The sequence below is a fragment of the Megalobrama amblycephala genome, linkage group LG21, assembly GCF_018812025.1.
Source record: "Megalobrama amblycephala isolate DHTTF-2021 linkage group LG21, ASM1881202v1, whole genome shotgun sequence".
Taxonomy (NCBI): domain Eukaryota; kingdom Metazoa; phylum Chordata; class Actinopteri; order Cypriniformes; family Xenocyprididae; genus Megalobrama; species Megalobrama amblycephala.
The window spans coordinates 6,139,592-6,155,762 of record NC_063064.1 but is presented as its reverse complement, the minus strand read 5'-3'; the positions used below and the strand labels follow the sequence as shown (position 1 = coordinate 6,155,762).

The 16,171-nt window shown below is 34.0% G+C and overlaps 1 protein-coding gene across 5 annotated transcripts; it reads right to left on the bottom strand.

Annotated features, from left to right (window-relative positions):
• Window positions 1–1,664: 1,664 nt before the first annotated feature.
• Window positions 1,665–15,523, bottom strand: LOC125256456 (SAP domain containing ribonucleoprotein). 5 transcript variants are annotated; one of them, XM_048172484.1, is made up of 11 exons: window positions 15,384–15,523; window positions 13,031–13,130; window positions 11,852–11,913; window positions 10,311–10,369; window positions 8,268–8,319; window positions 6,441–6,514; window positions 5,009–5,040; window positions 3,539–3,558; window positions 3,378–3,446; window positions 2,786–2,872; window positions 1,665–1,885 (listed from the first exon to the last, which is right to left on the bottom strand). In XM_048172484.1, exons 1-11 carry the CDS (start codon window positions 15,414–15,416, stop codon window positions 1,838–1,840), a joined length of 636 nt encoding a protein of 211 aa, XP_048028441.1. In that variant the 5' UTR covers window positions 15,417–15,523; the 3' UTR covers window positions 1,665–1,837. The 5 variants fall into 5 exon arrangements, with proteins under 5 accessions (XP_048028441.1, XP_048028444.1, XP_048028440.1 ...); XM_048172487.1 differs by having other exon boundaries at window positions 10,311–10,368; window positions 11,857–11,913; XM_048172483.1 differs by having other exon boundaries at window positions 11,852–11,916; window positions 15,384–15,522.
• Between the last annotated feature and the right edge of the window lie 648 nt (window positions 15,524–16,171).

Here is a 16,171-nt window from a genome sequence, read left to right as displayed (position 1 = left end):
TAAATACACAGCAGTCATCATTTTTCTTTTAGACAATATATAGTTTTTGGACAAGGGGTGGTCATTGCAAATACTGTTCTGCAAATCATCTGTGGGGGATGGGGGTACAGATGGTGGTGTAAAATTTAAAATTTTACTGTAACTAATCATAGCCGCAAGAGTGAGACAGCGAGATGATTGACTGGATGATAGCGGAGGCAAAAACGCAAGTTAACTTTTGTTAAAAAAAAATAAATAAATAAAAAAAATACTGTGACCCTACAAATCGTGTATCAGACAATGAGAATATGTTATACAAAACTAAACCACAGCGCAGCATTAATGTTTCATTTCTTCTCTATACAAGCAGTTGGCGCAGTGCGGAGTTTCAGTGTTTATGTCTGAACACCGGCTTATCATTGGCCGGCTCCTGCGTCAGCATCACAGACATGCCTCGTGTTGGTCACGTGAAGAGGCGTCGGCCAATACTGACGTACATCTACATCCTGGAAGCTGCAACAAAAATAGCGCAGCAGAGGAGAGATGGGAGAGAATTTGCGCGAAAAACAAAAAGTATTTTCGTCGCTTTGCAACATTAAAGGTCCCGTTCTTCGTGATCCCATGTTTCAAACTTTAGTTAGTGTTGTTGTTAGAGTATAAATAAAATCTGTAAAATTTTAAAGCTCAAAGTTCAATGCCAAGCGAGATATTTTATTTAACAGAAGTCGCCTACATCGAACGGCCAGTTTGGACTACATCCCTCTACTTCCTTCTTTAATGACGTCACTAAAACAGTTTTTTGACTAACCTCCACCCACAGGAATACACAAGAGTTGCGTTTGTAGAGTGTGTTTGTCGCCATGTCGTCGAAACGCTGTTATTTTCATCCCGCAGTCCAATCACCGGGTCTGATTCCGGCTCAAATTGATAGGGTAAAATTAAAGACATGTTTACAATAACACTGAGCGCGTGCATCTCCACGTTATGGTAAGAGGTGTGACCTTTCCGGGCACGGTGCGCTCAGAGCTGTCGAATCACAACACAGGAACCGCTGGCACAATCAGAACTCGTTACGTATTTCTGAAGGAGGGACTTCATAAAACAAGGAAGTCAGCCTGTTTTTATGACAGTGGAAACAGCGGTATACAGATAAGTAAATTATGTGAAAAATACTGTGTTTTTTTTACACGCGAAACATGAACACGTTATATTGCACACTATAAACACAATCAAAGCTTAAAAAAAAAAAACACGAAAAACGGGACCTTTAAGGTTGAACCACTGTAGTCACGGCAACTATTTTAGTTTTTACTATTTTTTTGGACACTGAGTGTGGTAATTTCTTTGCTTTCAATGGAGGATAAAAAACCTCTTGGATTTCATCAAAAAATATCATAATTTGTGTTCTGAAGATGAACGAAAGTCTGAAAGTCAGGTGTGGAATGACATGAGGGTGAGTAATTAATGACAGAATTTTTATTTTTGGGTAAACTAATCCTTTATGATATATATATATATATATATATATATATATAAAATTATGAGTTTTTTTTTTATGCGTTGCATCGATACACCATATACATCAGAGCATAATTCCTGATGTAATCCTAAAGGATGCTTTAAGCCCCACTACGGCAAACAATGCAAAAATCAATCAAGCACATGAAGACCAAGACAAAAGAAAATAGGAAGGAACGGAGGTACTTTTAATGTAAATAGCAGAAAAAAATGGTACTACAGGGATTACAAGTGTATCACAAAATCAACCTCAAAGAACTCTTCATTTAAAAAAAAAGTAAAAAAAAAAAAAAAAAAAAAAAAAGTGTCAGATCCATTTTTCTATACATTTCCAAACCGCTCAGCACGTTTTCGCTTCTTTGCCTGAAAAAGAAAGAAGGGGTGGAGGCTGAGGAGAAAGGTTACATAGTGAGAAAATCAAGTTTGTAACATGACTTGCATTCAGGTCTATCTGACTCAATCCAATCAACAACTGATCCAACCGAATTGATTAATTTAATTAATGATTGATTAATCATTAATTAAACCCTTCACAACAATTCTTAAGAAATTCATTAATCTTGAATGGTTAGTTCACCCAAAAATGAAAATTCTGTCATTTATTACTCACCCTCATGTCATTCCACACCCGTAAGACCTTCATTAATCTTCGGAACACAAATTAAGATATTTTAGTTGAAATCCAATGGCTCAGTGAGGCCTTCATAGGGAGCAATGACATTTCCTCCCTCAAGATCCATTAATGTACTAAAAACATATTTAAATCAGTTCATGTGAGTACAGTGGTTCAATATTAATATTATAAAGCGACAAGAATATTTTTGGAGTGCCAAAAAAAAATAAAAAAAAATAATGACTTTAGTGATGGCCGATTTCAAAACACTGCTTCATGAAGCTTCGGAGCGTTAAGAATCAGTGTATCGAATCATGATTCAGATCGCGTGTCAAACTGCCAACGGCTGAAATCACGTGACTTTGTCGCTTTATAATATTAATATTGAGCCACTGTACTCACATGAACTGATTTAAATATGTTTTTAGTACATTAATGGATCTTGAGAGAGGAAGTGTCATTGCTCCCTATGAAGGCCTCAGTGAGCCATCGGATTTCAACTAAAATATCTTAATTTGTGTTCAGAAGATTAACGAAGGTCTTACAGGTGTGGAACAGCATGAGGGTGAGTAATAAATGACAGAATTTTCATTTTTGGGTGAACTAACCCTTTAAGATTATATATATATTTTTTTTTATGTATATATTTTTATCTTTCTCCAGCAGAACCCATACCTCTGAATCCTCGGCTCCAGCAGAGGCTGCACTTGTGACGATGCCAAATCTCTCCTTCCTCTTCTTAAGTTTTTCATCATCCTCAACCTGTGAAACACAAAAAGTACCTTAACAAAACATCTATACAAGACATTAGTCTGTATGATGTTCTTCTGAAATGAAAGGCTTTGAAAGTGATCATTTCCAGTGATGAACAGTGTAAAGTGCGGTACGCTTTCCTAATGTTAGCATCATTTAGAAGGTAACAGAGAATCTGTTCTTCCTGGGAACAGATTCATTCTTCTGTGTGAAGTCTCAAAAGTCTCAAAAATATAAAACTAGTCATTTTGGCAGCTTGATTTTAATAAAATGAGAAGGTTTTGCAAAATTACAATCAGCATAGTACTTCAAGTGCTTATGTTTTACTGTATGTTATTTTACCTTTTACTTTTGATTACCAAGAGGTAAAATACAAATTCACAGTTAAAAAGGCAGAGGATGAGATATTACCAATGTTTTTCGCATTTTGCTTTAAAAAAAATATTTTAGCTTCATATGGCACATTACTTTAATTAATTGTGACCAAGATTTTTCTGAAATATTAAAAAGGTACCTTTTTAGAAACGGAGGAGACATTCATGCCAAAACGTTCTGCTCTCTTCTTTAATACCTCAACGTCAACCTAAAGAAGAGTGGTGTGTTTAAAATTTATTTTGCACAGATAGAAATTATTAAATTGCAACTTCCCTCCAAATTTGCAAGCAAATTACTTACACTTATTTTCGCTGAAGTTCCTAAACACAAACAAACAACAAAATAAACATCACTGGATGAACATATCCATTACATTTTCATTTATTAAACATTGAATGCAGCCTTAAAGGGTTAGTTCACCCAAAAATGAAAATTGTCATTTAATACTCACCCTCATGTTGTTCCACACCCGTAAGACCTTTGTTAATCTTCGGAACATTGCTCCCTATGGAGGCCTCACGGAGCCATCGGATTTCAACTAAAATATCTTAATTTGTGTTCCGAAGATTAACAAAGGTCTTACGGGTCTGGAACGGCATGAGGGTGAGTAATAAATGACAGAATTTTCATTTTTGGGCGAACTAACCCTTTAAATTCAAAGAAAAAGAGACTGGGTGCCACAACAGACAACACAACAAACACAGAACAAGCAGTGCTGTCTGACTGCAAATGACTGACGTTTGAATAAATGAAGTCTTTTTTTAGTCTGGGAGTCTGTTTTCTTGTTCACAAATGAATCATAACTGGGACATTCTACAGAATTGGTTCAAAGTCAGAGTTGGAAACATCTTAAATGTGTCTTTCCACAAATTTCGTATGTATCCAAATTGTATAATATCCAAGGCACACATTTCTAGTAATTGTGCAGTTAATTCTCATGTTGCATTTCAGAAAGTTTTGGAATATTTTTCCTCTCCCCAAATTTGTCACTACTGAAACACAATAAATAATTCAATAAGAAGAATTACAATGTTACTTATTAACACTGTTTGCATCTACCCTGTAAATATAGTTTTTGCTATTTTTACAAAAAGTTCTCATTTATTTTATATATATTAAGCTTACAAATATATTAATATTTTAAATATTGTGTGATTCAGTAAATAACAGAAGGATCTTAGTTAACATCTAAAATTTGAATACTTTGTTTTTTGGTTGTGGGACAACAGTTTGAACCAATTCTGTAGAAAGGCCCAGTAACACTTCAAATAAACATTACTCAGGAAGGAATTTACAAAAGATAAGTATTAGCAATAAAATATTATAATATTTTATAAGTGTTACTGAAGAAAATTAAGTAATAGGTTTAAATCACTTATTAAAAGATTTAAATGAACCAAATTGAACATTAGTTATCAGACCAAATGAAAAACAACTGACTCTCATAACACATTCTGATGAATCACAAAAGAAAATGACAATTGAAATTGAATTGCTTGTTTGAATGTTATGCTATACTTATTTTTAAGAAATGGTATGATGCCATTTCAATTGGATACTGTAAATAAAAGAGGACAATCAATGTGTGGAAGTAAAAGATGAACTATGTGGCACATATATACTAATCATGGTCTTAACTAAAGTAACAGCATCAACTTTTAACAAAAACTTCATTTAAAAAACAGTAGCAGCAGTAATTAAAAAAAAAAGAAAAAACCTCAGCTACATGTAGCATAAGGCCTCTTGGGAACACTTTTGAGGTTAACTCACCTTTTGAAGAGTCAGGTACTGGCAAACCAAATCTAATAAAACAAAAATAAGATTAAGATATAGGGATGCTTCAAAACAAACACACATACACAGGTTTGTACATCCATCTTTGTGAGGACATTCATCGGCACACTGTAAAAAGTAATATCTACTCCATAAAATTTTGGCAACAGATTACAAGCAATATTATTAATTAAATTCAACAAACAGAATTGAGTTAGAATTGATCAAATTAATTCCTTAAATGTCAACCATTTAAAACAAGTATAATTTAAGTACAATTTAAACAAAATATCTGAATAACAGACAGGCGTCAAAGATGAATTAAGAACTCTTTATTTTTTATTTCCAACATTGAAGGAAAGCGAAACACATGAATTAACAGAGGTTTAGATGTTGATTTTATTGTTTGGTCGCCAATATGGTGATCAGTGTTTCGTTTAGTTGCTTTTTATGTCCGTTTGTTGTTTTTGTAATGGTGTTTGCTAATTTTACACATTTTAAATGGTTGACTTTTAAGGAATTAATTTAATTAATTCTAACTCAATTCTTATATGTTGAATTTAATTAATAATATTGCTTGTAATATGTTGCCACAATTTTATTGAGTAGATAAAGCATATTACTTTTTACAGTGCATAATGCAATCCCCATCCCCTTATCCCAACCTTAACCATCCCCAACCTTACTAGGCTTGTAAGAGTTTGATTACATTACTTGCCAACCACGGCACCGCCCGTTATGACTTTTTGCTTTTTTATAGAAATAAAAAACCCCATTTAGTTCAATTGGACAACGGACACTACAAACATAAACGGGAAGCGTCTGCACTGCTTCACGTAGAAGCACAAGCTGTAGAGTCGCAGCAGGAGTCAGAAGAGCTTTTCACACTGCGCTTAAAAAAATATTTATGGCTGGGATATTTTCTTAAGTCACCGGCCATTGGCAGGTGTGGCAAAAAGTTAGTTTTAGGCCTTGTGCTCAACAGATCCTGAACGTCATTGACAAATATCTTGTAAATTGTACATTCAGTACTGCTGCTGCCTATACATACGCACAGTAGAATCTAAAAGCGTTTAAAACTTAACCCTCAAATAGCTCTTTAAAGGGGCATCCAAAAGATCCTCACTTTGTCCTCACAAAGATGGTCTAAAACTCAAACCATTTTTCACAAAGGTAACTATACAAGTACACACACATGAAAATGTTTTGAAATGGTCAACAAATGGTTATGTAGATTTCTTTTTACATTCAAATACACAAGTGTGTGAGAGAATTGTTTTAACATATTGCTGCAAGATAAAAATGTAAAGCTTACGCAAGAAATATAGCCACACCGTGGTAAAGCAATTCTTCAAACAAAATACATTTTCATAATTCTTGAGTCTTTGACCCTCATTTAAAGATATTTTTCTCTTAAAAACAGGCAAACCTTGCTGCTCTCGCGGCCTTTTTTGTGTCCACACTCGGTGGAACATTGAAGCGCTCCGCTCTCTTCTGAAGCCTCTGCAATGAACGCAATTGTTATAGTTTAAACAGGATCACATTTATCATAAAATGCCTCATGACAATAACATATACAACCACAGGAAGTAAGCCTGCAGTAATGTCCAGTTCATAAACAAAATCACTCTTGAAATAGACGTCTCAGTGAACCAGCTGAAATGGTTCTCCAATTTAAAGTAAATGTATACATATATTCATGCATTGATTATTAATTGTTAAACCATTTCATTATTTCAATAGTTGAAGGGTTCAAATAAACAGATGCTTCGCTTGGTCTTCCCATCAATTCCCATTTTTTCACAACCTGCTACATTTTCCCCCCCAATAAAATTGAAAACTAAAGTTCTTTCTCATTTTATTTTTAACAGTAACACTTTATAATAACTGCATGCTATGAAGCATCAGTTAAGCATTAGTAAATAGTCAATTCATCATTTATAAAGCATTAATAGACATTAGTAAGCAGTTTATAAATACAGCTATTAATGCTTTGTTCTTGATTTATAAGCTCTATCATGTGTTTAATAATTGTATTTCATACTTTATTTATGATCAATTTATCAATGTACTAATTTAAAGTTAGTACTGAGGTAGTTTTGACACTGAAATATTTTATTATTATTGTTTTATAAAAAAAAAATAATTATTATTGGTTGGATTTCGGCACTCCCATAATCCTGTGTTGGCACTGGTAAATTTTTATTTAGAAATGTTTACACTTTACAAAAATGTATTTTTCTATCAGATTGCATAGGCATAGTTTCATTTTCCTGCACAGTTTTGTTGTTTTCTGGAGGTGTACAGGAATTTCTATTTTCTGTGACATTGCAGAGGTTTACTTTTAATTGTAGATCAATAATACAATAATAACAATAATAATAAAATTTCAAAGTGTCAAAACGACCTCAGTACTAACTTTAAAACATTAGAGAGCAGCAGTGCAGAAGATCACTGAACCTTTAAATCTCCTTTTTAAACACTTTACGAGGCATAAATAATCCTCACTTTAGATGAGCTCACAAAAATAGTCAACACCTACTAAATGTTTTACAACTACCTGAATTAATCATTACAGTAGGAATATGTGCTAATAAAGCATTTATTAACACACTGAGTAACTATTGCTACATGTCTAAATAATGTATAAATGTACATTTAAATAGTTTATTAATCATTACCTACACTTTCTAAATGATATGAAGCACTGACAACTAAATAACTGGTTTGTAAATAATGTACTACATAATTTAGAAGTGATAAATTGATCATTAATAAAGTATGAAAATACAATTATTAAACACATTATAGATCTGCTTATAAATCAAGAACAAAGCATTAATAGTTGTATTTATAAACTGCTTACTAATGTCTATTAATGCTTTATAAATGATGAATTGACTATTTACTAATGCTTAACTGATGCTTCATAGTGTGCAGATTATAAAGTGTTACCCATTTTTCAAATAAAATTTTTATTTTATTTCAGCTTTATTTCAATGAGCAGAAATGTTTTAACTGTTTTAGTGAACTATAACCCTGCTGTAGACTCTAAAACATTTGCGGTGATGTATTTTTGACTACCACTGTATGTGGTTTCAGTTATTTAATACTTTAAATGACACATTCATGGTATTCCACATAAGAAAGCAAGAATTACAGGTTTGAAATGACATTTTTCATTCTTTTGTGAGCTAACACTTTAAAATATTAAAATCGCATTAAATGATATATAAAAGATTTATTAGATCATTACCTCACCAACTGCAGCAGGAGGGCTCATCTTGACCAGTTTTTTCTCAGTCACCCTTAAAATCATGAGCACAATGAACAAACCGTTTCAAAATGTGTTAACAATAAGCCTCAGACAAAGTTAAAGGTTGCTTTTTCAAAAAAGCACTCTAGTGATAAAATACTACAGTTTCTCCTTTGGCACCAGTTCTCCATTGTTTTGTTGAGATTACAGTAACTTCACTAAATGGCAGCAGCACCAATCAAAAAAGAAAATCCTTTAGGGACAAAGATAACAGTTGAAGTCAGGGGTTTTTAGCTGTCAGCGTGCAGCACCCACTTCAGTTCTCCCGCATCTTGTGTGTCAAAATGCCTGACTTGGCAAGTATTCACATAAAAACAATCGGTTAGGTCTTTAGTGAAGGTAAACATTTGGGAGAATAGCAGATGTGCATGTATGTCGGATCTGCGCATTCGGTCTTAAAGTGACAGCAGCTTAATAAACCTGCTGCAGTTTTTTTTTTTTTGAGCACAAAAAGTATCAAAATTAAGGTTGAACCACTGTAGTCACATGGACTATTTTAATGATGTCTTACTACCTGTCTGGGCCTTGAAAGAGGTATTTGCGTTGCTTTCTATGGGGGAACAGAAACCTCTCAGATTTCATCAAAATGATCTTAATTTGTGTTCTGAAGATGAATGAAGGTCTTACGGATGTAGAATGACATGAGGGTGAGTAATTGATGACAAATTTTATTTTTGGGTGAACTAAAATTAACTTTAATGTTAATCCAACAAAAAAAAAAAAAAAAAAAAAAAAAATCACTCGATTTGTTACTTCTTTTATTACCGATTGGTTGCTTAAATTGCTTAAAGGATTAGTTCAATTCAGAATTCATATTTCCTGATAATTTACTCACCCATGTCATCCAACATGTTTGTCTTTCTTCAGTCAAAAAGAAATTAGGGTTTTTGATGAAAACATTCCAGGATTTCTCTCTATATAGTGGTTTTCAATGGCTATCAACGGGTTGAAGGTCCAAATTACAGTTTCAGTGCAGCTTCAAAGAGCTTTAAACAATAGCAGACGAGGAATAAGGGTCTTATCTAATGAAACGATCTGTCATTTTCCAAAAAAAAAAAAAATAACATATGCTTTAACCACAAGCATACAAGTTATTTATTTTTTTAGAAAATGACAGATTGTTTTATATATATATATATATATATATATATATATATATATATATATATAAAAACTAAACAAAAATGTATTTTACTAGAACTTGAAAAAAATATTAATTGCTGCAGCCCATTTAAAAATGTTTGAAAATGAATTAAATTCATAAACACTTCAGTTGTTTAATCACTGGATGAATCGTTTTTGAACAAATCTTTTGAATGGATCTTTTGAATGAATGATTCAATGACAAATAAATTTACATAACAGTCACTTGTCACCACCTACTAGTGTAACGATGTAATTGATACAATCTTTATTTTAAGCGCCAAGTTAATAAAAAAAAAAAAAGGGGCGTAATTTGTTCTGTTCACGTGCTCTTCATATGTCTGTGATTGGCTACAATGATCAATGCTTCAAAAACATGTAAATAGACATCAGTGACGCTCTTCATTGAGCGCTTACACAAATACACACGGGAGTGTTTGACAGCAGACGTCTATCAGTGGACCAGTCAAAGCGCTTTCAAATTCAAACACTCCCGTTCGTTTATCATTGTAGCCAATCGCATACATATCTGATGAGGCTCGTGAACACCTTTGATTGGCCGTTGTGTTCACGAGCCTCATCAGCTCAACAGCGCTCAAGCGTTACATTTTTAAAATTTCGACTTGTTACTACAGTCTGTACTTTTGACAACACTATTCAGAAGGGATGCCCACTGTCTTTGAAAAAACCTGGTTTAAGTGGCTAATTGCAAAATTATGTTAACCTGACACAAATGTTGTGAGGTACAACATTTGCTGATGTATTAAGGAAGACCTCTTTAATTAGAAAATGTATTAAAAAAAAAAATAATAATAATAAAAAAAAAAAAAAAAGACATACGTTTCAGGTGGACTAAACTCCTCTTTCTGGTCAGCACTTTCTTCTTTGGCAAAGGACTCCTAAAACACATGTGAATTATGTTATGTTGAGCAAAGCAATCACTAGGACCGTGTTTGTACCATCTGGAACTTTACACAAGAAACATTATTTGTCAATTTACACTTAGTATTAAAACCGATCTCAGGCGATCTGATGGGCCCAAAACTTTTGTGATCTGATTAATGAGAAACAAAGAGTGGCAGTGAGAGATGCATGTGACCACACAGCTTTATAATGTAAACTCCGATTTGTTTTGATGCTTCCTGATCAGCAAAGTATCGCCTACTCACCTGTCAATCATCCACGCCCTGTTATTCTTAAAAATAAAACTATGAAGTTTGTCAAGAAAACTAGGGCTGGGCAATATGATGAAATATCTTGCCGACAAAGTAAAGTGTGTCCCGCCATATATAAATATAGCCATGTTAGAGCAATAAAGAAAAGATTCTTGAGTGGCAAAAAGAATGGGATGTGCCTGATGTTAAAAGTTGATGTTATTAAGGACAATAAGCTTTGAAGAAAAAAAACGTAATGTAGTATTTAAAAACCAGAGAGACCGAAACCTGACTAAAAACAGATGATTACTTCAAAGTCGGCATGAAGTTGCTATAGGCTTGTCTTCCCTATTGTGATGTATATCCAAGTGAAACAGCTTCATGAACAAGAATAAAATGTAGGACAGGATATTGTCTGTGGGAAATCGATTGGATGGTTGGATGTTTGTGGTTTGCGACTGGTTGATCTCATGTGAGTGACAGGTCGACCAATCAAGTGACAGTTAATTTGGTTTTTAGATTACTAGGCACACAAATTTAAACTAAAAAAAAAATAACAATGTGCATGGATTAATCATTTATAATAAATCCCGCAATATCCCAAAATTAGAATCAATTATTTTGATTTCATAGTGACTTTAAATGAGTCGACACCCCCAGTGATTGTTATAAAACATGCGACTCGTCTGAAAGGCAAAGGGGGAGGTGTTGTTTAAATTTCTAGTCATATTCTCAGTGTTACTCAGAGGTTTCAAGTACAGTTCTTCTGAAGTTATGGTGCTTTATATTACGTTATGTAGTGTGAACAAAAATCCCTTTTGACATTTGTACTGGCTACTGCACACATAGACTTTATCAAAGAGTTGAGTCTGACTGACAAAAATTAATGCATGTAATCATACCTGGTGAGGCAACTACAGGGAAAACTACGTGCTTTTTTCATACTTTGTTCCATATGTGATTTATTAACACACAGTAAGTGACAGTGAGTGATGCATGCAGTCATGAAATCAGAGACCCTCCCCTCGAAATCTGTTCACGGCCACTTGTGATCAGCCAAGACAGATCTTAATACCAAGTGTAAACTGGAGGAGCACTTCAGAGGGCACACACACAATGCATTGCTATTAAATAAAAGAACAATGGAGCTACTAAATTCAGTGTGCAGCGTTTTTAGCTTTTGCCTTGAGAATACTATGGAAATGCATTACATCCAGGATATCTTACCTCACCCTCACCCTCACCATCACCATCACCATACACTCCCAGAACTTCCTCTTCATTCACTTCTTCTATATATAAAAAAAACAAAAACAAACAAAAAAAATATTTTAAATGTTAAAGCTGCAGTCTGCAAGTTGCCTCTTTGTCGCCATCTCTGTTCGAAATCTACAATTGCATTTATTTTGCAGTCATTATCATCTTTACGTGGGTTGTGCACTGACACGGCTCCTCAGAGGAGAATGTTTTGAGGAGAATGTGTGGCTGTCAGTCACCGCACCAGTGGATACTGTACTTCACAATCATGGAAGTATGAACAAAATAAGAATTTAACAGAAAATGTCATCTGAACAAGTAACTAACAAATTTGCCACTTTTGTTCTGACCAACTGAGGAAAAAAAACAAACATTACAATAAGTCGCATTACCAATGGTGATTAAATCTAACGAATCACTTAGCTCGGATCACATCAAACCGTGCAAAATTATTTTATACTTTCTCAAATTGTTAATGTTAACAACATCAGCAGTGTGTGACTATATATATTTAGTGTGTATTATTATTACTACCTGTAGATTTCAGTTTTCTGTACAGTCTAATCAATCTGCATCAAAATGAAAAGTTACTCTAGCTGCTGTGAGAAAAGGCTATGAAATTATCCTAGGACTCGTTCTTTATGTAAACAGACGTGACGTAATGGCGCAAAGACGAACAGCTGCATGCTCGAATTTCCCGCAGAAACCCACCAGTACCACTCAAATTAGAAAACATTACTACAAGATTACTGTGAATCGGGCTAAGGTAAGGGGATAGTTTTGAACATTGGCTGGTTATGTACTTGCTCAAATTGATTTTGGATAACTTTTAACCCAAGGCTCAAAATTGCGACCATTTTAGTCGCATATGTTCCCTAAATTTAACGTGTGCGACCTTAAAATATATTTGGCAGTGTGTAACCAACTTCTATAATTTACATTCACATTTATCAAGAGAAAAAGGAGTAAAATAAGTATTACAGTACAAAGGTAAAAAAATATATATATATATATATATATTAACTTAACTATGATGCCTATTGTTACAGTATTACACTTTGATATGAGATATCTAAGAACATAATTGTAATGAGATCTGTTAAAGAGCTGGACCATGAAGTAAAATATATTGCATTGGAAAACACATACCATGCTCTTCCAGGTAAGCCTGCAGCCGGGCAATCAGATCGGCTTTATTTCCTTTGGCATCCAGTCCTCGAGCAGTACATTCTAGCTTCAGCTCAGCCAACTGAGGAGATTATGTCATTTTTAATGACTGGAGTGACATTTAATCAACCACAAATTAAAGGATTAGTCCACTTTTAAATACACTTTTCCTGATAAATTTACTCACCCCCATGTCATCCAAGATGTTCATGTCTTTCTTTCGTCAGTCGAAAAGAAATGAAGGTTTTTGATGAAAACATTCCAGGATTATTCTCCTTACGTTCAAGGCGATATTTTGTTTATAAAGCATAAACGGTTGTATTTTTTCCGAAAATGACCGATCGATTCGCTAGATAAGACCCTTATTACTCATCTGGTATCGTTTAAAGCCCTTGAAGCTGCACTGAAACTGTAATTTTGACCTTCAACCTGTTGGTAGCCATTGAAATCCACTGTAAGGACAATAATCCTGGAATGTTTTCCTCAAAAACCTTCATTTCTTTTCGACTGAAGAGAGAAAGACATGAACATCTTGGATGACACAGGGGTGAGTAAATTTATCAGGAAAAGTGTATTTAAATGTGGACTAATCCTTTAACACATCTGCTGTATCAGAACCGATGCTTTGTCAGTCCATAAAAAGCTGGCATCTGAATAAACATGGCTACTTCTATACAGATGAATTCCTAACAAACTAAACTGAATGCAATATGAAATTTCTACTTTTCTAGAAAGAAAGAATAAAAGAAAGAAAGAAACAGACAGGCAGAGAGAATGAGACAGAAAGAGAAAAAGACTTTTTTCACAGTGTCCTTTAATTTAAGACTAAAATTTATGGATGAAAAAAGTGAAAGACCAATAAATGAAACATGTCAATTCCGACGTAAAATAACAAAACAAGTAATCATAATATATTAGCTCATGATACAGTAGGCGGTGTCAAATTCTAACAAGCTCATCTCAGTAAACAACAGTTTAGGTGGCGAAATGGCCAACACGTTGTTTACACCCAAAAATGCTATTTAGGAAAGCAGCTGACTGGGTGTTGGTGGACTATGATGGTCAATTTTTTAGAGACATAGGCACGGTTAAGGAAAGAAGAACATGTGCTGTTGGGTTATATATATACACATCATGGGCGTTTCCTCCGAGGAGGCAAGGGAGGCAGTGCCTCCTCAAAAAAACAGGATGAGAAAATAATCCATATTACATATAAAACACCACAAATATTACAAATTATGACATTAAAAAGAGCGCAAGTCACTCGTATTTCTAAAGGAACACTGCCCAACAGCGACACCCGCAGGTGGAGTTACAGCAGGAGTCATGCCTCCCTTTGTTCTCATAGAAAACCATTAGACCCCCAGTGTGCGGTGGGTTTTGTGGGGGGTAATTGAGAATGAATGGGGGAAAGTCAAGTGAGACGAAGCGCTCCATCGCGCTATGATTGAATGTAATTGGTTATGATTGGATGATTGATTTGTGCGACTAATCCCACCTCTTGTTGACGTGCGCGTTCCGCGCGTCAGTTTGACTGAACAAATGATGGCGTCAATGGGAAGACTAATTGAAAAGTAAGTAAACAGATCACCCAGTTAGATATCTCCGCTTTATGTCACGTCAAAATCAAACTCGAAATGGACTGAAAACGTGATTTTTAGTGCATTCAGCTTGGAAAAATTAAAAATACATCTTCATGTCTGTGACAGACGCATGACTGATGATCCAAAATAGCCTAAGTTGACAATTAAAAAGAAAAAAATCAATACACAAATAAAATATATTGTTTAAAGTTATTACAGCCTTTAGTTATTATTTTGGAATGAATGTAGAAATGCTTAAAACACTATCTTGATGAGATTGACTTGGTTTTGATAGATAGGACATTTATTACAATATACTGTTAATGTAAAATTACAAAATATATATATATATATATATATATATATATATATATATATATATATATATATATATATAGTTTAGTTAATAAACCACTGCAAGAGTAGACTGTAGTATCTGAATGGTGGGGGAACAACGTAAAAGTCGCGTTTTAATATGAGTCTTAAAGACTAAAATGCTCAAATGCTGTTTAGGTAAACGTACTTATGTTTTAAGAAGGCGAATAACGAAAGAAACACAGAGACTAGAGTCAAAACGCTGTCTGTCTATTGGAAGCTCGCTGGATTTCAAGAAACAGAAGTGCTGAATGAACCTAGAAACGTTAAGTCTATTATTACTTAATCATCACAATTCAACTAAACACATCTTAATATTACAGTCATATACAAACACTAAGTAGAAAGTTAAACTATCCTTTGTACTAGTCTCTTACCTTGAGTTTATGCAGCTCCACGACTTCCGCCATTTTCTTGAAGAGGTTTGTATTTGGAAAACTGCTTCCTTCCGGTTTTAACGTGATTCATTTTGCGCTGCAGCGCCACCGGGCGGTCAGGAGACTGGGACAAAGCTTAATGTTGGACTGTAGTTAAAGGGATAGTTCACCCAAAACTGAAAATTCTGTCATTGCTTACTCACTCTCAAGTTGTTCCAAACATGTATGAATTACTTTCTTCTGTTGAACACAGAAGAAGATATTTTGAAGAATGTCGATAACCAAATAGTTGATGGACCCCATTGACTTCCATAGTATGTTTTTACAATGAATCAGCATTGAATTAAACTGAGCTAAATAATGACAATGTTGTCTTCTATAGAGCTGCTTTGTTTCATGACTGATTATTACTGTGAAGCTGCTTTGAATCAATGATCTGTAATGTAAGCGCTGTATAAATTACTTGACTCTTCACAGAGTGTGCGCACAAATACGCATTAAAACAGTTGAATCTATCAGCTGGTAATGATGAATGTAAATCAAAATTATGACATGCTAAGTCACTAAAAAGTCAATTGTGGTTAAATTGTCATTGTATGTTTTTTTGGAAGTTGAATAAAAAAGTCAATTATGACAAAAAGTCATGAATTTTAATCTCATAATCGACTTTTTAATCTCATAATTATGACTTCATAATCATAAGTTCATAAGCATTATCATTATTATGTCATAATTTCGACTTTATCTCATAATTTCAACTTTTTATATCATAATTATAATATGAAAGT

What these genes read in the sequence shown, in the direction of transcription:
- LOC125256456 (XM_048172483.1), bottom strand. Translation starts at nt 15,416, where the DNA reads ATGGCGGAAGTCGTGGAGCTGCATAAACTCAAG. An exon ending in GAGTTTAGTCCACCTGAAAC is followed by an intron (nt 8,320 to 10,310) that starts GTATGTCTTTTT and finishes CATGATTTTAAG; the next exon opens with GGTGACTGAGAAAAAACTGG. An exon ending in CTCCTGCTGCAGTTGGTGAG is followed by an intron (nt 6,515 to 8,267) that starts GTAATGATCTAA and finishes CGTTCATTGCAG; the next exon opens with AGGCTTCAGAAGAGAGCGGA.